This window comes from Macaca nemestrina, chromosome 10 (assembly GCF_043159975.1).
Source record: "Macaca nemestrina isolate mMacNem1 chromosome 10, mMacNem.hap1, whole genome shotgun sequence".
Lineage (NCBI taxonomy): Eukaryota > Metazoa > Chordata > Mammalia > Primates > Cercopithecidae > Macaca > Macaca nemestrina.
The window spans coordinates 16,434,122-16,456,292 of record NC_092134.1 but is presented as its reverse complement, the minus strand read 5'-3'; the positions used below and the strand labels follow the sequence as shown (position 1 = coordinate 16,456,292).

Here is a 22,171-nt window from a genome sequence, read left to right as displayed (position 1 = left end):
CTCAGCAGGTTCATCCCAGCAACCGGGGAGGGAAACAAAATCATTCTGTCATTTTCCCACCGAGGAAAGAGTGGCTCAGAGACACTAAGTTCCTTACCTGAGGTCACACAGCCAGTGCAAGTGGTGGCATCATGATTTGCACCCAGGTAGTTGAGCCCATGCTGATTCCAGGTTCAAATCCCTACTCCTCCACCCACCTGCAGACCCTCAATTAGGTTACCTTGGTGATCTCAGCCTCAGGTGCTGCCTCTGGAAAAGAGCCTGTTGGCACCAGTTCACAAACCCATTGAAAGGATTAAATAAAATAGTGCATCTAGGTAGGTCGTGGTGGCTCATGCCTGTAATCCCAACTACTCACCTGTAATCCCAACTACTCAGGAGGCTGAGGCATGAGAATCATTTGAATCTGGGAGGTAGAGGTTGCAGCGAGCCAAGATCACACCACCGCACTCCAACCTGGGTGACAGAGTGAGACTCTGTCTTAAAAAAGAAGAAAAAGATAAAAGAGCCAGGCGCGGTGGCTCATGCCTGTAATCCCAGCACTTTGGGAGGCCAAGGTGGGTGGATCACTTGAGGTCAGGAGTTCAAGACCAGCCTGAACAACGTGGTGAAATCCCATCTCTACTAAAAAAATACAAAATTAGCCGGGTGTGGTGACTCACACCTGTAATCCCAGGTACTTGGGAAACTGAGGCAGGAGAATTGAACCCAGGAGGTGGAGGTTGAAGTGAGCCAAGATCATGTCATTGCACACCAGCCTGGGCAATAAGAGTGAAACTCCATCAGAAAAGAAAAAAAAAGACAGAAAAGAGAGAAAAGAAAGGAAGGAAGGAAGCAAGGAGGGAGGGAGGGAGGAAGGGAGAGAGGGAGGGAAAGAAGGAAGGAAAAGAAGGAGTGCATACAAGGTGTTAAGCACAAGTACTGGGCATGGTGGCCTATGCCTCTAATCCCAGCAACTCAGGAGGCTGAGGCAGGAGGATTCCTTGAACCCAGGAGTTTGAGACCAGCCTGGGCAACATAGCAAGACCCCCCCCTCTTCTCTACAATTTTTTTTTTTTTTTTTGAGATGAAGTCTCAGTCTCTCACCCAGGCTGGAGTGCAGTGGTGCAATCTCCACTCGCTGCAACCTCCGCCTCCCAAGTAGTGAGATTACAAGTGTGTACCACCAAGATTACCAAGCGATTCTCCTGCCTCAGCTTCCTGAGTAGGTGAGATTACAGGCGCATGCCACCACACCCGGCTCATTTTTGTATTTTTAGTAGAGATGGGGTTTCACCACGTTGGCCAGGCTGGTCTTGAATACCTGACCTCAGGTGATCCACCAACCTCAGCCTCCCAAAGTGCTGGGATTACAGGCGTGAGCCACTGCACCCGGCTTGCAAAATATTTTCTAAAAGTTAGCCAGGTGTAGTGGCATGTGCCTCTCCTCCTAGCTACTCAGGAGGCTGAAGCAGGAGGATTGCTTGATCCCAGTGGCCTAAGGATGTGAATAGGCAATTCTCAAAAGAAGATATACAAATGGCCAACAAACTTATGAAAAAATACTCAACATCACTAATGATCAGGGAAATGCAAATCAAAACACAATGCGATACCACCTCACTCCTGCAAGAATGGCCGTAATCAAAAAATCAAAAAATAATAGATGTCGGTATGGATGCAGGAACACTTTTACACTGCTGGTGCGGACATAAACTAATACAACCACTATGGAAAACAGTGTGGAGATTCCTTAAAGAACTAAAAGTAGATCTACCATTTGATCCAGAAATCCCACTACTAGGCATCTACCCAGAGGAAAAGAAGTCATTATACGAGAAAAATACTTGCTCACGCATGTTTATAGCAGCACAGTTCACAATTTCAAAAATGTAGAACCAGCCCAAATGCCCATCAATCAATGTGTAGGTAAAGAAACTGTGGTATATGTATATGAAGGAATACTACTCAGCCATAAAAAGGAATGAATCAATGGAATTAGCAGCAACCTGGATGGGATTGGAGATTATTATTCTAAGTAAAGTAACTCAGGAATGAAAAAATAAACCTTGTATGTTCTCACTGATAAGTGGTAGCTAAGCTGTGAGGATACAAAGGCATAAGAATGATACAGTGGACTTTGAGGACTCTAGGGGAAAGGGTGGGAAGGGGGTGAGGGATAAAAGACTACAAGTTGGGTTCAGCGTATACTGCCCAGGTGATGGGTGTGTGAAAATCTCACAAATCACTGCTGAAGAACTTATTCATGTAATACCACCTGTTCACCAAAAACCTATGGAACTAATTTTTTTGTTTTTAAGGCTGTGCTTTCTCCTGCACAGGTGATCCCATAATAATCACCAGCTTCACTGACCCTTCTATAACATCATCTGCTTTCTCAAAAACACTTGGGCCTCCATGCAGGATGGAAGACAACCCAGTCTCCATTTGCATGTGAGCACATTGAGGTTCGGAGTTGGGGACAGAGTCAGAGGTCGTTCCTGACCCTTAGTCTCTTCTTTATGCAAACTCCTTTCTGCTGCTGTTAAAACAGTAGGAGGGGCCAGGGACAGTGGCTCACGCCTATAATCCCAGCACTTTGGCAGGCTGAGGCAGGTAGATCACCTGAGTTCAGGAGTTCGAGACCAACCTGGCCAACATGGTGAAACCCCATCTCTACTAAAAATACAAAAATTATCTGGGCGTGGTGGCGGGTGCCTGTAATCCAGTCACTTGGGAGGCTGAGGCAGGAGAACCACTTGAACCCAGGAGGCAGAGATTGCAATGAGCCGAGATTGCACCATTGCACTCCGGCCTGGGCAACAAGAGCGAAACTCCATCTCAAAAACAAACAAAAACAGTAGGAGGCAGCTTTGGGGGCTAGGTCTGTCTCAAATGCAGTAACGTCCAAGTGGCACCTTTACTTAAATTTTAGGAGCTGAGAGGATCTCTGTATCAATGGACGGGCCTCCAGGGGTCCTTGATCCTCATGAAGACACAGTGACACTTTGCCTGTGTGTGCATATGTTGCATAAGAGCAGGTCCACATGGCCCTTAGTAAGCGTAGGCATCTCAGCTTATTAGGAGAAAACTACCTCCTTTGTCCTTCAGATTCTGTCTTCCCAGAACATTGCTAATTCCCTCTTCCTATTCCACCTTTGGTTTGGATTCATAGAGAATTAAACTGGAATCTATTATTTATTGGAGTAAAAAGAGCTACCGGGTGGATTAATCACATTGATAAGAGCAGTTGGTTGGTTGGAGGTGGTTTCTAGCGTCATTAACCTTGACCGCTCCTGGAATAATGGGTGGATGGAGATGCATTTGTTTCGTCCACTCTCTGGAAATGTGCGTCGTAACAGTGCGTGGGGCACCGAGCTGTGTCTGGAGACAGTGTGTATGAGCATTTACCGAAACCACAGGGAAGGTTGCACTGGGAAAGTTATGACCTCATCTTATTCCAGCAATGTAGCCATTCCAGTCCAAGAAAAGACATGAGCTGTTGAGAATTAACAGCAGAGGGGTCTGCCTGTGTGTCCCAGGGTACATAGGCAGGAACATGCCCCTCTTTGCATCTCCTTCAGACATTTCCTAGGATTGCTCTAAGGCTGTGAAACTGCTGGGAAACAGCAAACTGAGGATTTCCAATTTGTCTTCCTGGGGACTAGACAGGAACGAGGCTGAAGAAGGAGAAATGGGGCTGGATTGTGAAGGGCTTTGAGAATTAGGTGTATAAGTTTGAATTTAATTCTACACTGTGGTGCTCCATGGAACGGTCAGTCCAGGGCAGTGGGCTAGAGGTCTGTCCTAGAAAAAGTGAAAGCAGAAATTTGCAACCTCTAGATCCGAATCTTCTGCTGGGTTATAAACTCTTAATAATCAGTCCTATTGCTTAGCAAGCTTCAAATATGAATCTGTACCAGACTGAATGTTTGCATTTAAAAATGTGACTTTTGCCTGTAATTCCAGTGTTTTGGGAGCCCAAGGCAGGAGGATCACTTGAGGTGAGGAGTTCAGGACTAGCCTGAGCCAAATAGCAAGATTCTGTCTCTACAAAAAAAATTTTTTTTTTTAATTAGCCAGGTATAGTGACACCTGCCTGTGGTGCTAGCTTCTCAGGAGGCTGAGGCAGGAGGATCACTTGAGCCCAGGAGTTCAAGGTTACAGTGAGCTATGATCACCCTACTGTACTCCAGCCTAGGCAACAGAAAAAAAATTAAAATTAAAAATTTGATTTAATTTTTAACAACAACTCCATTTTCAAATGAAGACCCATGCCCTTGAGGTTTCTTAACCTCTCTGTGCTTTAGTTCTTAACAGCATTTTATGTACTTTGATTCTTACAACTCTTTAAGGTAGATACTAAGATAAACCCATTTTACAGATGAGGAAAGGGAAACTGAAAGAGTTGAAATAACTTGCCTGGAGTTGGACAGCTCCCACACAGGATTTGACCAGGGATTTGAATGTGTGCCATCCAGCTCTAGTCTGCTGTGAACCACGTTGCTCTCTTGCCTTTCTAGATAGTTTTTCAAGCAGATGTCCACCATTCTGCCACCTTCTCCGTGACCACCGCTTGGGTCTCAGTGGAATGGAAAGGTTCCAATGCCCTTCCCTTCACCTTCAGCACCACTTCCTTCAAAACGTTGACCAAGTGAAAAGCTGCCAGTCAGGGTACATTCTGGAAGGTTCTGCCACATCCACCTTTGATATCACAGATGTCTTGCTTTGTCTTAGGAGAAGAGGTCGGTACTGGTCATCTTGTGGATCTTGGCCTTTCTGGCGGGGAACACCCTCTATGTGCTTTATACATTCAGCTCCCAGCAGCTGTACAACAGGTGAGCATGGGAATCCAACCCCCACGGTGGGAGAGTGGGGCGCTTGGCTGGGCTTGGGGCATGTACCCTTTCACTTGAGAATTGAGGCACAAGCTCTGTGTCATGTTATAAATTCCAAATTCCACCCTGCTATTACTCCTCATGCATATCTAAACCAGCACTCAATAATAGAAATTCAAGGTAAGCCACGTAGGTAAATTAACATCTTCTAGTTACGGAAAACTAAACAGAAACAGGTGGAATCAATTATAATAATTGATTTTATTTAACCCAGTATATCAAAAATATTTGGGTTTTGTTTGTTTGTTTGTTTGTTTTGAGACAGGATCTCACTGCATCACCCAGACTGGCAGTAGTGTGATCACGGCTCACTGGAGCCTCGACCTCCCTGGGCTCAGGTGATCCTCCCACCTCAGCCTCCCAAGTAACTGGTACTACAGGTGCATGCCACCACACCTGGCTAATTTTTATAGTTTTTGTAGAGACGGAATTTCCCTTTGTTGCCCAGGCTGGTCTCGGACCTCTGAGCTCAAGCAATCCACCTGCCTTGGCCTCCCAAAGTGCTGGGATCATTACAGGCATGGGCCACCGCACCTGGCCCCAAAAGATTGTCATTTCAACATGCAATCAATATAAAAATTATAAATGAGATATTTTACATTTTTTTTTTTTTTTTGAGACAGAGTCTCACTCTGTTGCCCAGGCTGGAGTGCAGTGGCGCGATCTTAGCTCACTGCAATCTCAGGTTTAAGCAGTTCTCCTGCCTCAGCCTCCTGAGTAGCTGGGATCACAGGCACGTGCCACCACGCCTAGTGAATTTTTGTATTTTTAGTAGAGACAGGGTTTCACCGTATTGGTCAAGCTGGTCTCAAACTCCTGACCTCGTGATCCGCCCGCCTCTGCCTCCCAGAGTGCTGGGATTACAGGCGTGAGCCACTGCGCCTGGTTTTACATTCTTTTTTCACATTAAGTCTTTGTAATCTGGTATCTTACACATACAGCTTATGTCAGTTCCAACCAACCACATTTCGAGTATTCAAAATGGTTAGTGATCAGTGTATGAATAGTGCAGGTCTGGAATATTTCTGGAAGGACAACCAAGAAACTGGAAATAATAATTGCCTCTTGGTGGGCACTGGAGATCAGAAACCTACTTTGCGCAGTTTGGCCTTTTTTTATTTTTATTTTTTTGAGATGGAGTTTCACTCTGTTGCCCAGGCTGGGGTGCAGTGGTGCAATCCCGGCTCACTGCAACCTCTGCCTCCCAGGTTCAAGTGATTCTCCTGTCTCAGCCTCTTAAGTAGCCAGGATTACAGGTGCCTGCCACCACACCCAGCTAATTTTTGTATTTTTCGTAGAGATGGGGTTTCACCATGTTGGCCAGGCTGGTCTCGAACTCCTGACCTGAGGTGATCCGTCGACCTCGGCCTCCCAAAGTGCTGGGATTACAGGCGTGAGCCACCACGCCTGGCCCAGTTTGGCCTTTTATATTACAGTCATGTGTCACGTAATGATGTTTCCATCAACGATGGACCGTATAGACAGCAGTGGTCCCATAAGGTTATAATGGAGCTGGAAAATTCTATTGCCTAGTGATACTACAGCCATCATAATGCTGTAGCACAGTGCCTTACGTATTTGTGTTGATGCTGGGGTAAACCTATTGTCCTGCCAGTCATATAAAAGAAGAGTGCATGCAATTTATGTACAGTACCTAATGCTTGATAATGATAATAAAAGACTATGTTACTGGTTTATATGTTTACTATACTTTTCATTGTCATTTTCTTTTCTTTTTCTCTTTTTTTTTTTGAAACCGAGTTTTGCTCTTATCGCCCAGGCTGCAGTGGCACGATCTCGGCTCATTGCAACCGCCATCTCCCAGGTTCAAGTGATTCTCCTGCCTCAGCCTCCCAAATAACTGGGATTACAGGCATTCACCACCATGCCTGGTTAATTTTTGTATTTTTAGTAGAGACAGGATTTCGCCATGTTGGCCAGGCTGGTCTCAAGCTCCTGATCTCAGGTGATCTACCTGCCTCAACCTCCCAAAGTGCTGAGATTACAGGCGTGAGCCACAGTGCCCGGCCCATTGTCATTTTAGAGTGCACTTTTTCTACTTATAAAACATAAAAGTTGGCTGGGCATGGTGGCTCACACCTGCAATCCCAGCACTTTGAGAGGCCAAGGTGGGCAGATCATGAGGTCAGGAGTTCAAGACCAGCCTGGCCAAGATGGTGAAACCCCCATCTGTACTAAAAATACAAAACTTAGCCGGGCGTGGCGTCGGACGCCTGTAATCCCAGCTACTCGGGAGGCTAAGCCAGAGAATTGCTTGAACCCGGGAGGCAGAGGTTGCAGTGAGTCGTGATTGCGCCACTGCACTCCAGACAGAGAGAGACTGTGTCTCAGAGTTAACTATAAGGCAGCCTTAGGCAGTGCCTTTCAGAAGAATTCATTGCCGTCTTAGGAGATGACAGCGCCATGGATGTTATTGCCCCTGAAGATCTTCCAGTGGGACAAGATGTGGAGGTGGAAGACAGTGATATTGATGATTCTGACCCCATTTAGGGTGAGGCTAAGGTATATGTTTGTGTCTTAAGTTTTAACAAAAAATTTTAAAAATTGGAAAAACCTAATAGAATAAGGATATAAAGAAATAAAATATTTTTGTACAGCTGTACAATCTGTTTTAAGCTAAGTATTATTATAAAATAGTCAAAAAATAAAAACAGTGTACAAAGTAAAAATGTTACAGTAAGCTAAGGTCAATTTATGATTGAAGAAATAAACATTTTAAAATAAATGTAACGGCCGGGCATGGTGGCTCACGCCTGTAATCCCAGCACTTCAGGAGGCCAAGGCGGGTAGATCATTTGAGGTCAGGAGTTTGAGATCAGCCTGGCCAACATGGTGAAACACCGTCTCTACTTAAAAAAATACCAAAATTAGCCAGGTGTGGTGTCAGGAGCCTATAATCCCAGCTACTTGGGAGGCTGAGGCAGGAGAATCATTTGAACCCGGGAGGTGGAGGCTACAGTAAGCCAAGATCATGCCACTGCATCCAGTCTGGGTGATAGAATGAGACTCTATCTCAAAATAAAATAAAATAAAATAAAAGTAGTGTAGCCTACATGTACAGTGTCTGTAAATTCTACAGCAGTGTATAGTCATGTCTTAGGCCTTCACATTCATTCACTACTCTTTCATTGACTCACCCAGAGCAACTCCCAGTCCCGCAAGCTCCAGTGATAGTAAGTGTCCTATATGGGTGTACCTTTTTCCATCCTTTATACGGTATTTTTACTGTGCCCTTTCTGTTTAGATATACAAATACCATTGTGTTATAATTGCCTATAGTGTTCAGTACAGTAACATGTTATATAGGTTTGTAACCTAAGAGTAATAGGCTATATCATAGAGCCTAGATGTAGTAGGCTATGCTATCTAGTTTTGTGTAAGTCAACTCTATGGTGTTCACACAAGGACCAAATCACCTAAGAATGTGTTTCTCAGAACAGTGTCCCAGTCACTAAGCGATGTATGACTGTATTTTATTTTTCCCCCATCTGATGAATGTAAGAGCTTTTAAAAGTGATTTTAATGTATGTATGTCCTTTTTCTTTGTTTTTTCCTTTTTTTTTTTTTTTTTTTTTTTTTTTTTGAGACAAGGTCTTGCTCTGTCACCCAGGCTGGAGTGCAGTGGGTGGATCATACTTACTGAAACCTCAACCTCCCAGCCTCAAGCAATCTTCCCACCTTAGACTCCCAAGTAGCTGAGACTTCAGGCGCATGATACCATGCTCAGCTAATTTTTTTTATTTTTAGTAGAGATGGGGTTTCTCCATGTTGCCCTGGCTGGTCTTGAACTCCTTGCCTCAAGTGATCCACCCATCTCAGCCTTCCAAATGGCTCATAGGTGTGAGCCTTTGTGACCGGCTTTTTCTTTTTTCATTCATTCGTTAACTGATTCATTTATGCCTGTACTTTTTTAAAAAAGTCCTTAAAGATACTCACTAGAACAGAGGTTGGCAGACTACAGCCATTCACCCATTTTGATTAGTAACATTTTGCTAAAACACAGCTACACCCATCCATTTACTTATCGTTTATGAGTTCATCTGTGTTCCGGCAGAGTTGAACAGTTATGGCAGAGACCATATAGCTTACAAAGCCAAAACTATTTACTGTCTGTTTTTAAAGGAAAAGCTTGCTGACTCCTGGCCTAAAAAATATTAACAGTGGTCCTCTAGATGTTACATATGTGGATAGGCCAGGTGCGTTGGCACACGCCTGTAATCCCAGCACTTTGGGAGGTCGAGATGGGCAGATACTTTGAACCCAGGAGTTCGAGACCAGCCTGGGCAACATGGTGAAACCCCATCTCTACAACAAATGCAAATATTAGCCGGGCATGGTGGCGTGCACCTATAGTCCCAGTTACCCTGGAGACGAGGGTGGGAGGATCACATGAGCCCAGGAGGTCAAGGCTGCAGTGAGCCATAATCGCACCACTGCATTCCAACCTGGGTGACAGAGTGAGATCCTATCGTTAAAAAAAAAAAAAAAAGTACGTGTGTGAGCAATTTTATTTTTTTCTTTAGAATTATCTTAAAATTTTTTTTTAATGGACACTTTTTTTTACATAGTAATAGCAGTGCTTTTTAAATAATGTTAAGTGATAAAAATGTCTACCCCATCTGGGTTGAGCTGTACAGAGACAAGGTAACAGGGCTCCTTGCTCCTACACCCCAAATACATGTCCCATGATATGGGCATCCTCTTCTGTGACATTGACTCACAGTTCTATGCAATGTGGTGCGGCAAGTGGGGAGGGAGAGCACAGGAAATTGAATGGATTACTGAGCCCCGACTTATCAGCTTCCTTAAAATATCCCTGTCACCCTGACAGCCCATTCTGGGCTCATTGCAAGCTCCGCCTCCCGGGTTCACGCCATTCTCCAGCCTCAGCCTCCCAAGTAGCTGGGACTACAGGCGCCTGCTGCCATGCCCGGTTAATTTTTCTATTTTTAGTAGAGACGGGGTTTCATCGTGTTAGCCAGGATGATCTCGCTCTCCTGACCTTGTGATCCTCCCGCCTCGGCCTCCCAAAGTGCTGGGATTACAGGCGTGAGCCACCGCACCTGGCCGGAAATTCTTTTGAAACGAGACGCTTCCTCCACAAATCTGCCAGCGTAAATGAAGCAGGCAGAATCTCACTCACTCCCGTGGACATCTCGAATGGTCAACAGTTTCTCTCCTGAGTTCCTTCAGGGCTGCTTGCCAGCCTCCAATTTTTTTTTAGTGAGTTTGTTTCCCCTGGTGCCTATACGTTGCTGTCCATAGTTGCTGCCCCATCAATATTTGTCAAATAAATGAATAGCTCAGATTTTTTAAAATTTATTTTTATTTATTTATTTATTTATTTATTTTTGAGACACAGCCTTTCTCTATTGCCCTAGCTGGAATGTAGTGGTGCCAACATGGCTCACTGCAGCCTTGAACTCCTGGGCTCAAGCAATCCTCCCATCTCAGCCTCCCAAAGTGCTGGGAATACTGGCATGGGCCACCACACCTGGTCACAATTTTTAAAGTTACTTATAATTCAAAAGTAATTTATTTTTAATTGTGAAAATTGGAAAACCCATTTAAAAAGGACCAAAACCACATCCAATTCTGTCACCTAACAGCAACTCTGCTACCATTTTTCTCTACATATTTATACCTATTTGTTGTGGAAATTGTAGCATGCAGAACATGCCATTGTACAACTCTTTCATTTACCAGCATATCACTTTAATACACAATAAATGTCAATAAATGCAAGGAGCATTTCTTTATTTATTTTGAGACGGAGTCTTGCTCTGTCGCCCAGGCTGGAGTGCAGTGGCACAATCTTAGCTCACTGTAACCTCCATCTCCTGGGTTCAAGTGATTTTCCTGCCTCAGCCTCCTGAGTAGCTGGGATTACAGGCAAATGTCACTACACTTGACTGATTTTTTTTTTTTCTTGAGACAGAGTCTTGCTCTGTCGCCAGGCTGGAGTGCGGTGGCACGATCTTGGCTCACTGCAACTTCTCCCTTCTGGGTTCAAGCGATTCTGCTGCCTCAGCCTCCCAGGTAGCTAGGACTACAGACACATGCTACCACACCCAGCTAATTTTTGTATTTTTAGTAGAGACAAGGTTTCACCAAGTTGGCAAGGATGGTCTCGATCTCTTGACCTTGTGACCCGCCTTGGCCTCCCAAAGTGCTGGGATTATAGGTGTGAGCCACCGCGCCCGGCCAATTTTTTGTAATTTTAATAGAGACAGGGTTTCACCATGTTGGTCAGGCTGGTCTCAAACTCCTGACCTCAGGTGATCTGCCTGCCTCGGCCTCTCAAAGTGTTGGGAGCCACCATGCCCAGCTGCAGGTAGCATCTATTGACACTTCCTGTGTATGTGCCTAGGACTATATTAAGAAAGCATATCAACTAAGGGCCCTTTGGGTTACCAGCTTAAGCAAACAGGGAATTCTTCCAGGCATTGCTCCATGCAGGGACTCAAGCAATCCTAGGAAAACCAAACAACAAGGCCCGAGAAAGGGCAGGGACCAGGAACTTCCTGGAATTTGATGTTCAGTTCTTGGCATGACTTAGCCGTTCACTGGCAGTCTCTGTTTCTCCTTCAAAATTAAAGAGAGCGCGCCTCTGATTGGCTTTTCATGCGCCAGGGGGGCTGGGTCGCAGAGTCCAGTGGGGATGTGGAAGCTTTCCCTGAGGATGGCAGTGGTGAGCACATCTCAGAATAGAGTCACAGGCTTAGCAGATGCCCTAAATGCAACTACTTGGAAGAATCTGTAGAGGCTGTAAGGGTGCTGGAAATCACATCTCTACATCAGACACAAAATTGTGTAAGTCCCAGACTTGGAGATTTCACAAACTAGTAAAGCGACCCACATCAAAGTCCAGGGGGTTACCATGTAGATAACAGCTTGCTTTTTGCAACTAAAAACATATTTTAAAAATGATCATCACGTAATAGCCAGAAGGTAGAAGCAAGCCAGTGACCCAGTGTCTATTGGCAGATGAATGGATAAACACCCTGTGGTATGTGCATACAGTGGAATATTATTCAGCCTGAAATAGAAAGGAAATTCTGACACATGCTGCAACATGGATGAACCTTGAGGACATTTTGTGAATTGAAATAAGCCAGATACAAAAGAACGTTAGGTGTATGATTGCATGAAGTACCTAAAGTAGTCAAATTTATAGACAGGAGAATGGCAGTTGCCAGGGACTGTGGGGAGAAGGGAATGTGGAGTTACTGCTAATGGATACAGAGTCTCAGTTTTGCAAGATGAAAAGAGGTCTGTGGTTAGATGGTGGTGATGATTATGCAACAATGTGAATGTACTTAGCATCATTGAACTGTGCACGTAAAAATGGTTAAGACGGTACATTTAAGGTTCTGTGTGTTTTACCACAATTAGAAAAAAAGATCATCTACCACTGACATCATTTCATAAAAGAATGATTATTTTAACACCAAAGAATTAATTAGGAAAGAAAAATAATCCTGTAATTGGAATACATTTGGCTTCATTTTTTAAAAAGTATTTGGAGATCACTGCATAAGTGAATGTTATCAGAACGTGACTGCTGTTTGTGGAAACTATCAGATCTGCCAGAATTGAGGGAAGATTCTTTTGTGGATGGTTGGGGGTAGGGTTGGCCAGAGGACCTCTAGGACAGAGTTGAAACTCAAATCGGGCTTTCAGATCACATCCATCTGTTTAGAAAATGAACTTTGAGGACTGTGTGGTTTCGCCACTCTCTGAGGCCACCCATAAAAGCAATTTGAGGAGCAGTTCCGAGGCGTCAACACAGATCTCGTACCCTGCATTCAGTGCATGGTCTAGAATGTCAAGGTCCTGGTGGAGGGTGGAGGAGGTGGAGTTTCCCAGAACCTTGGATGAATTTCCAGCTCATGCCATTTTCTGGGTATGATCATATTCCCAGGCTCAGACCTCTGTGCCCCCATCAAAGCAGGCTGAGTCAAACTGGCACACAGGAAGAGAGAGAGAGAGAAGCTTAAGAGAGGAGCAGCAGGCTGGGCGCGGTGGCTCACACCTGTAATCCCAGAACTTTGGGAGGCTGAGGTGGGTGGATCACCTGAGGTCAGGAGTTCGAACCAGCCTGGCCAAAAGGGTAAAACCCCATCTCTACTAAAAATACAAAATTAGCCAGGTGTGGTGGCGCACACCTGTAATCCCAGCTACTTGGGAGGCTGAGGCAGGAAAGTCGCTTGAACTGGGGAGGTGGAGGTTGCAGTGAGCCGAGATTGCACCATTGCACTCCAGCCTGGGCAACAAGAGTGACGAGAAATCCCATGGAGACAGGGTGGGGATGTGGGAGGGTCACTGAAGGTGTTGTGAGTGACTTGTCAGTAATTTTGCCCTCCTCAAAATAACCCAGACCAACCCATTCTTAGGATGCTAGAATAGGGGCCTCATTTTGCACCCTTTTCCGCCAGCCCAGCTGAGTATTTCCAAAGCATATAGAAAGCATCCATTCTGTGCTGAGTGCACTTCTCCCTGCTTTGGAGGAGGCTGATGGGATTCAGTCTGGCCCTTGCCCAGAGCCTGTAATCCGGCAGGAAGAAAGGAGAGGGACCAGCGTGGGTTGAGTACTGGTTCCAATATAAGCTCCACATTCAACCCGAGATGCTGCAGGAAGGTGACTCCACCTCTTGGTGTCCCGGTGTCCTCAGCTCAAAATGGGATATATATATATATTTTTTTGTTTTGTTTTGTTTTTTTGTTTTTGAGAAGGAGTCTCACTCTATCGCCCACGCTGGAGTGCAGTGGCATGATCTCGGCTCACTGCAACCTCTGCTTCAGCCCTCTGAGTTGCTGAGACTACAGGCATGCACCACCATGCTCAGCTAATTTTTATTTTTTTAATAGAGACAGGGTTTCACCATGTTGGCCAGTCTCGAACTCCTGACAAGTGATCCGCCTGCCTCTGCCTCCCAAACTGCTGGGATTACAGTCGTGAGCCACCGCGCCCAGCCTCAAAATGGGATATTCACAGTACCTACTTCATAGAGTCTTTGGGAAGACAAGATGAGTTAAGATATGTAAAATGCACAGAGCAGGGCTGCATGACATCTAAAGCCAGGATATTTTAGCCACTATTACAAAGAACATTCCCCTCTTGGGGGGTGTTGGAGAGCAGTGCCACTCAAAGTGTGGTCTGTTCACCAGTGCCAGTTTGAGAACTGCTTGTTGTCTGTCTCCAACAAGTTAAGTTCAGAAACTGAACATGAGGTTTCACTTATCTGGTCATGGACAGGTTTACACTACTCAGCTGTAGAGTATGGATGGAGAACTTTAACTGCAGCCAGGATGTCTGGGTTCCAGGCCACCTCTGTCCCTTAATATTTTCAGGATCTTCCACATATTACTTTACCTTTCTGTGCCTCAGTTTCCTCATCTGCAAAATGGGGTGGATAAAAGTACCTGCCTCATAGTATTACTATCGTCATCACTGCTGCACCACAGGGTCTGTAATCTGTCCATTATCTCATCAAATCCTGCCAATGACACCATAAGGCAGGGAACAATTCCCATTTTATTCATGAGAACACTGAGGCTTACAGAGATAACTTTATTTGCCCAGGGTCCAATAAATGGGGAAGCCTGGATTCCAGTTCAAGTCTGTCTGATACCAACGCCTTTATGCTTATGTAGTGTGACTTTGGGCAGCTGACGTCACCTCTCCAAGCCTCAGCGCCTTATTTATAAACTGGAGATAAGCAACACTCACTGCACGGGACAGTCGTGAGGATCAGTGAGCAAAGAGCTTAGCACAGTTCCTGGCACATCAGTTTCCCTCCCTCCTTCATAGTATTGGCCTGCCTTCCTAATTTCCTCTCCCTGCCTTCCCTCCCTCTCTTCCTCCTCCTTTCTTTTCTTCCCTCCTTCCTTCCTTCCTTCCTTTTGCCTCCTCTTATAAAGCCTGTTGTGGACCCACAAAACTAGAGGGCACTGTTATGGTTGGGTTTGTCCCCACCAAAACTCATGTTGAAATTTGATCCCCAGTGGTGTTGGGAGATGGGGCCTAGCGGAAGGTGTTTGGGTCACGGGTATGGATCCTCCATGAGTGGTTTGGTGCCATTTTCATGATAGTGAGTGAGTTCTTGCTCTGGTGAAACTGGGTTAGTCTCATGGGAATGGATTAGTTCCTGTGAGGGTGGGTTCTTATAAAGCCAGGATGCCCCTGGGGTTTGTCTGCTTCCCCTTTGGCCTTCTCCTTCATGTTATGATGCACCAGAAAAATAACCCTCACCAGAAGCTAGTGCCATGCCCTTGAACTTCCCAGCCTGTAGAACCCTGGGCTAAATAAAACTCTTTCCTCTGGCTGACAGCAGTGGCTCATGCCTGTATCTCAGCACTTTGGAAGGCTGAGGTGGGGGGATCACTTGAAGTCAGGAGTTTGAGACCAGCCTGGCCAACATGGCAAAACCCCGTCTCTACTAAAAATACAAAAAATTAGCTGAGTTGGCAGATGCCTGTAGTCCCAGCTACTTGGGAGGCTGAGGCGGGAGAATCACTTGAACCCAGGAGATGGAGGTTGCAGTGAGCCGAGATCACACCACTGCACTCCATCCAGCCTGGGAGACAGAGCAAGACACCATCTCAAAAACAAACAAACAAACAAAACCACCTCTTTCCTCTACAAATTACCCAGCCTAAGGTATTCTGTTATAGCAACACACAAAAAAGGACTAAAACAGGGACCTTAATGAAACTCCAATATGGCCATTTAACTCTCAAGGGAACTAAGACTCAGAGAGGTTAAAAGATCCATGTGAGGTCACAGCAGGTGAGTAGCAGATTCAGGAAAAGAACACAGACATCTGACTCCCAGTTCAGTGCTCTTTCTATAGGTGATACTTCAGGAAAAGGACACAGACGTCTGACTCCCAGTTCAGTGCTTTTTCTACAGGTGATACTTAGAAGGCTCCTGAGTGAGTAGAAGGAGCTGCTGAGGCCTGGCCCTAAGGGAACCTTCTGACCCTCTGAATCCTTCCCCCAGCCTCATATTCCTGAAGCCCAACCTGGAGACACTGGACTTCTTTGACCTGCTGTGGATCGTGGGGATCGCAGACTTTGTTCTAAAGTACATCACCATCGCCCTCAAGTGCCTCATCGTGGCCCTGCCCAAGATCATCCTGGCCGTCAAGTCCAAGGTAGGCACTGGCTGCAACCATCAGGTAACCCCAGTCACATGGATCACACAGAGGATTCAGAGTGCCTTCTGAGGAGGAAAGAATGGATGAGAGTGGACTGACGTCAGCACATAAAATAAAGAGAGCCTGAGCTCATAGCTCCTGTCACCCACCTCTTCTAATTCCATGAAGCTGAGCATGGCTCTTTGTCATCACCACTTTGTCACACCTCTACTTTCCAAGTGCATTTCCTAAGTTAGGTTGTTCACAGCTACCCTTGATGCAATTTTCATCCACATTTCACCTGAGAGAGGGAAAAAAAAGCATGTTAGCATGCTCTGGGTCCTGCTTCTCCCAGGGAAGGAGAGCCCTAATAGGTTTTGACTATTTGTGGCTTCCAGGAGCTAATTTTATAGAGGGGACTGAGGCTCGGAAGGAAAGATCTCCATGATTGATTAGTGATGTCTGCCACAGACCCTGGAGTGGGTGGTGAGGACAATGATGCTTTGCAGTGTATCACAGAGAAAGGCCTCCAGGCAGGTGTTGGAATGAAGAGGCCTTGGGGAGTAGACTTTGGAGTTCAGAGGACTGAGCAGGGCTCAGACAAGGTATCACCTATAGGACATAGCGATTGCCAGTGGCTCTGTAAGGTGACCCAAAGGGAATGTGGACTGAAGCAGATGGACTAAAGAATGTTTAAAGTCTCCTGCTTTCCATTATGTAAAAACAGCCATCTTTCAAGTTCAGAAAGCTGAGACATGTCCCAGGCATTGCTTGACAGCAGAGCAGCTTGGAAGTGACCATCGATCTTGAGTGGCAACTAACCCAACCCATGACCCCAATCTTTGGGCCCGTTTTGGTCCTCCCACCTTTCATGTCCACTCCCTTCCTCCACTGTGTGATTTAACACGGTGGTCCCCAACCTTTTTAGCACCAGGAACCGGTTTCATGGAAGACAGGTTTTCCACGGATCAGGGTGGGGATGGTTTCGGGATGAAACTGTTCCACCTCAGATCATCAGGCACTGGATTCTCGTAAGGAGCACGCAACCTAGATCATCCCTCGCATGTGCAGTTCACGATAGGGTTCGCACTCCCAGGAGAATCGACTGCTGCAGCTGATCTGATGGGAGGTGGAGCTCGGGTGGTAATGCTTGATCACCCACTGCTCACCTCCTGCTGTGCGCCTGGTTCCTAACAGGCCACAGTCTAGTACCAGTCATCAGCCCCGGGATTGGGGACCCCTGATTTATCTAGTTGAGCCAAAATCCTAGGCTGCTGAGGTTTTCTTAGACGAAGCCACAGCTCTGGTACCCAAAAGGCAGTGCTAGGAAATGCAAAATGGCATAAAGACAAAAAAAAAAAAGAAATGCGGAGAAGAAAGGCCAGAGGGGAAACAACAGGCCTAGGAAAGTCCTCAGATGCCTCCCGTTTACCCTCCCCAAGACCATGATGACCAGGACCTTTTGCCCACTGAGCTCGTGCAGGGTTCCAGGTCAGCACCACGCACTTGACACTGGAAAGCAGCATGGCCTGATGGCTATGCCCATGGACTCTGGCATCAGACACATCTGTGTTCAGATCCCAGCCATGCGCCTCTCCAGCTGTGTGACTTTGGGCAGGTGACAAAAACCTAGTTTCCTCATCTGTCAACTGAGAATAACAATAGCACCTTCCTCCAAAGTACTCCGTTTGTAAGAACTATTGGTTGTGGGAAATACAGAGTGCTTTGCTCCACACTCTGCACATGGTAATTGCTCAATGAGTAATTCACAATCCCTGTGTTGTCTAATCTTCATGACTGCCAGCTCTGCACTGATTAGCTGTGCAATCTTGTTTGAATGACTTAGCCTCAGTGCCCTCATCTGTAAAATGGGGTAATAGTTTTTCAGCTAAATGACTTCCTCTGATCGTTTCAGCTACACTCTCCATCTTTCTCACCCTGCTGTCTGCCCAGGGGGCTGACCTGCGTGAACTATGGGCTCCTGTGCCCATCAGCTTCCAGTTGGGTTCAGCCGATGGAGAGAGAGGCAGAGGTATTTACTCCCCCAGCATGTTAGTCTCCTGTGGCTGCTGTGACAAATTGCTACAAACTTAGCAGTTTAAAGCAACATTAATTTATTATCGTTCTGGAGGTTAGGAGTCCAAAATGGGTTTTACTGGGGCAAAAATGAAGGTGTTGGCAGGGCTGTGTTCTTCCTCCATCTTCCAAATCAGTGATGTCAGGTTGAGCGTTCTCTCCTCTCTCCTCTCTCCTCTCTCCCTCCATGCCACACCTCTGCCTTCATTGTTGCATCTCCTGATTCTTACCCTCCTGCCTTCCTCTTATAAGGACCCTGTGATGACACTGGCCCTACCCAAATAATCTAGGCTCATCTCCCATCCTTAATCACATCAGCAAAGTCTCTTTTGCCACATAAGGTAACATTCACAGGTTCTAGGGATTAAGGTGTGGACATCAGCTGGGCGCGTTGACTCACGCCTGTAATCCTAGCACTTTGGGGGGAAGAGGTGGGCGGATTGCCTGAGCTCAGGAGTTCAAAACCAGCCTGGGCAACATGGCAAAACCCGGTCTCTACTAAAAATACAGAAAAAAATTAGCTGGGTGTGGCAGCATGCACCTGTAGTCCTAGTTATTCGGGAGGCTGAGGCAGGAGAATTGCTTAAACCCAGGAGGCAAAGGTTGCAGTGAGCCGAGATCGCACCACTGCACTCCAGCCTGAGCAACAAAGCGAGACTCCATCTCCAAAGAAAAAAAAAAACAAGATGTGGACATCATGCCCACTTCAGCAGCACATATGCTAAAATTGGAATGACACAGAGATTAGCATGGCCCCTATGCAAGGATGACACACAAATTCATGAAGCATGCTATATTTTTTTTAATCAAAAAAAAAAAAAAAATAGGGCCGAGTGTGGTGGCTCAATGGCTTACACCTATAATCCCAGCACTTTCGGAGGCTGAGTCAGGAAGATCGCTTGAGGCCAGGAGTTTGAGACCAGCCTGGGCAAGACCCACCTGCTGGCGAAACCCCGTCTCTACTAAAAATTTAAAAAATTAGCTTAGTGTGGTAACACATGCCTGTGGTCCCAGCTATTTGGGAGCCCAAGGTGGGAGGATCGCTTGAGGCCAGGAGTTCCAGACTGCAGTGAACCATGATCATGCCACTGCACTCCAGCCTGGGCAACAGAGTGAGATTCTGTCTCTTAAAAAAAAAAAAAAAAAAAAAAGTAAATAAAAATAAAATAATTTTCTAAAAGATATGGACATTTTTGGGTGGGCGCAGCATTCCGCTCCCTGCCACACCTGGTTTCCTCCCTCCCGGGTTACCATGGGTGAGTGATATTCCTCGTACTTCACACCCAGTAACCCACTGAATCTCTACAACATCCCTGGGAAGCGGGCACTGTTATTCCTACCACCCGCTTTCTCACATGTCGAAAATAAGTCTGAACACACAGTTCTTATCACAGGCAGCTCCTCCAGACAGCTTTCTATCTAGGTCTGGTGACTGTGCCCTCCCTCTACCCTTCTGGACTAGACCACCTCTTGTTGGTTTCCACAAACCCTGCCCACACCTTTGTAAATAGCACAGGTATTAAACTCTTCAGTTACCTGATTTTAGTATGCCAGGACCCTACTCACTCTACCATGAGACTTCCCTCATGGCGTCAATGGAGTTTATGAATATTTAGGGCTGGCCTGGCTCATTGTAAGTGTTCAATACATGTTGGCTACCAGGGTGATGCTTTTAAATCACTGCTATGCCCCTCTTTCCTCCTACTACTGCTACTAGCACCCTACCCTTCAGGATATACACACTTATCCTCATTTTACAGACAAAGACATTGAGGCCCAGAGATCCCCCGATAGACACTTGTCAGAACCAGGATTTGAACTCATGTCTGCCTTATGTCAATCCCAAGGGTCTCTCCCAGCTGTCAGACCTCTGAGAATCCTAGCCAGGATTGTTTCCATAGGCTTTGTGTGCCCCTACACTGGCTTCGTGTTCTTGGGCTGGGAACCCCAGGGGGAAGCTTCTGGTTGGCCCCCTCCTTGAAACATCTGCTCCGGCCTCACTCCCTTGTTAGATATGACAGGTCTGGCCAGTGAAGGTCTGAGAGCTACACTGCCAGCTTCCTGGGTACCACATACATTGACCAGGAATGGGCTGCAGCCATCAGCTGCCTCTTCAAGGTGGACCAGCTCCTGCAATGGCATAGGTTGCAGCCACCTGCAGGCACAAGGCACATCATCCTCACTTGAGCAGTAACACCCCTCCCTGCGCCCAGCTACAGCCAAGCTCTGACCCCAGGAACCCAGGATGAGGAGGAGCCTGGACTGAAGCCAGTATTGAGAAATGGCAATGTCTTCCACTTTTCCTTAGCACCTGTCAGCTGCTGGGAAATTGTTGGCTCTCCACAGCCAGCCAGGTCAGACAGAGGGGCAGTACAGGCAGAGCCCACAGAGTGGCCTGTGCTAAGTGACACTTGAGAACAGATTGTCACCAATGGATCATTTTTCTGCCTGTTCTAATTAGGACCAGGAATAACAACTGTAATAGCAAACTCTTAGAGGCCGCTTAACTGTGTACTGGCCTCTGTCCCAAGTACTTTACATGTACAAACTCATTGAGTCATGACCACATCCCTGTGAACAGGATCCTGTTATTACTGCCATCCCATTTTCACAGATGTAGAAACTACAGGCCGGGCATGGTGGCTCACACCTGTAATCCCAGCACTTTGGGAGGCCGAGGCGGGCAGATCACGAGGTCAGGAGATCGAGACCATCTGGCTAACACACAGTGAAACCCCATCTCTACTAAAAAAAAATACAAAAAAATTAGCCGGGTGTGGTGGCGGGCACCTGTAGTCCCAGCTGCTTGAGAGGCTGAGGCAGGAGAATCGCTTGAATCAGGGAGGCGGAGCTTGCAGTGAGATGACATCACACCACTACACTCCAGCCTGGGCGACAGAGCGAAACTGAAAAAAAAAAAAAAGAAAGAAAGAAACTACAGCACAGAGAGGTTCAGTGACTTGCCCAAGGCCACACAGCTAGAAGCTGAAGAGTAAAGTCAGACTACCAGGCAGTCAGGCCCCTGAGTCTGAGCTTTTAGTCTCTCTGCTGTGGTCAGAACAGAGGTGCTGTCCAGTTACTGCAAAGAGTGGGATATTGTACAGATTCACTTCTATAAGTAGACTCAGAGCTGAGAGTGCAAAGCTAGACCAAGGCTTCCTAGCATTCTCCCTGGCTGTCACTGCAGCTCACGATCTGTGGTCTGCAGCATGCACTGCATGTGTCCTGTCCTCTTACAATTCCCCAGTTCAGCTCCTGGGAAAAGGTCTGACTGGCCCAGGTCATTTTGTGTGCCAGCTATTTCATAGGTCAGCAGCTGGCCAATGAATGGGTGCACATGGTCATGTGCCTACCCCTTGTCCAATCAGCTGTTGCCAAGGGGGAGGCAGTGTCAGCTGGTATGAAAAAACATGGCTGCCTTTCAGATGGGGCCTGGGTTGAGCCAGGCAAAGCAATGAGTCATAGTAGACCCATTTTCAAGAAGGAACTCAGGATCTTCCCCAGAGCCTGGGCCTCTTCTCATTGTTCTAGATCTCAGAGTATAGCACTTCCCTCCACCCCACATTGTTTACATCAATAACCTGGAAAGGACCTCTGACTCTTCCTCTCTCTTCCTTGCTTCTTCCAGTCAGCAACCAAGTTCTGTTCATTTTACCTCCTCAATGACGTGGGAGCCCATCCTCCTTCTATATCTCCACCGTCACCACCCTAGTGCTCACCACCATGAGACCAAAGTAGTCTCCCTCTGTGTGTCCACTCCAACCCCCTCCACTTCATTCTTTTCCCTGCCAGCAGAGCAGGATTCTAAAAGAAAATTAATCTGATTATCCATCCTCTCCTATCACTTCCCCTCACCTCCGCCCAACTTAAACCCTCCAGGGACTGCCCTTGTGCTCAGGACAAAGACCAAGCTCCACAGGCACGGCTACAAAGCCTACCCAGGCTGCCTCTGCCCCTGCCACCAGCATCACGCCCTGCCACTCCTTGGCTCCCCCTCTGTTTCTTCCCTCTGCCCTCCTCCCTCCTGTCTCGGCCTCTTTCGCATGCCCTTCAGAC

At 46.6% G+C, this 22,171-nt stretch overlaps 1 protein-coding gene and 1 non-coding gene across 5 annotated transcripts in view; both read left to right on the top strand.

The window, feature by feature from the left end:
• LOC105495201 (ring finger protein, transmembrane 2) overlaps nucleotides 1–22,171 on the top strand; it is a 108,438-nt gene that overhangs the window by 25,162 nt on the left and 61,105 nt on the right. For all 4 annotated transcript variants that reach the window (XR_011608794.1, XM_011764496.3, XM_011764507.3 and 1 more), the window contains exons 6-7: nucleotides 4,717–4,817; nucleotides 15,904–16,057. Coding sequence is in view for 3 of the 4 variants with exons in the window: in XM_011764496.3 (XP_011762798.1) it covers nucleotides 4,717–4,817; nucleotides 15,904–16,057 (255 nt within the window). In the remaining variant the exon portion in view is untranslated. The remainder of the gene's footprint in view (nucleotides 1–4,716; nucleotides 4,818–15,903; nucleotides 16,058–22,171) is intronic.
• Nucleotides 18,813–18,916, top strand: LOC112429133 (U6 spliceosomal RNA). Its single transcript, XR_003021270.1, has one exon. It is a non-coding gene; the product is annotated as a U6 spliceosomal RNA (small nuclear RNA).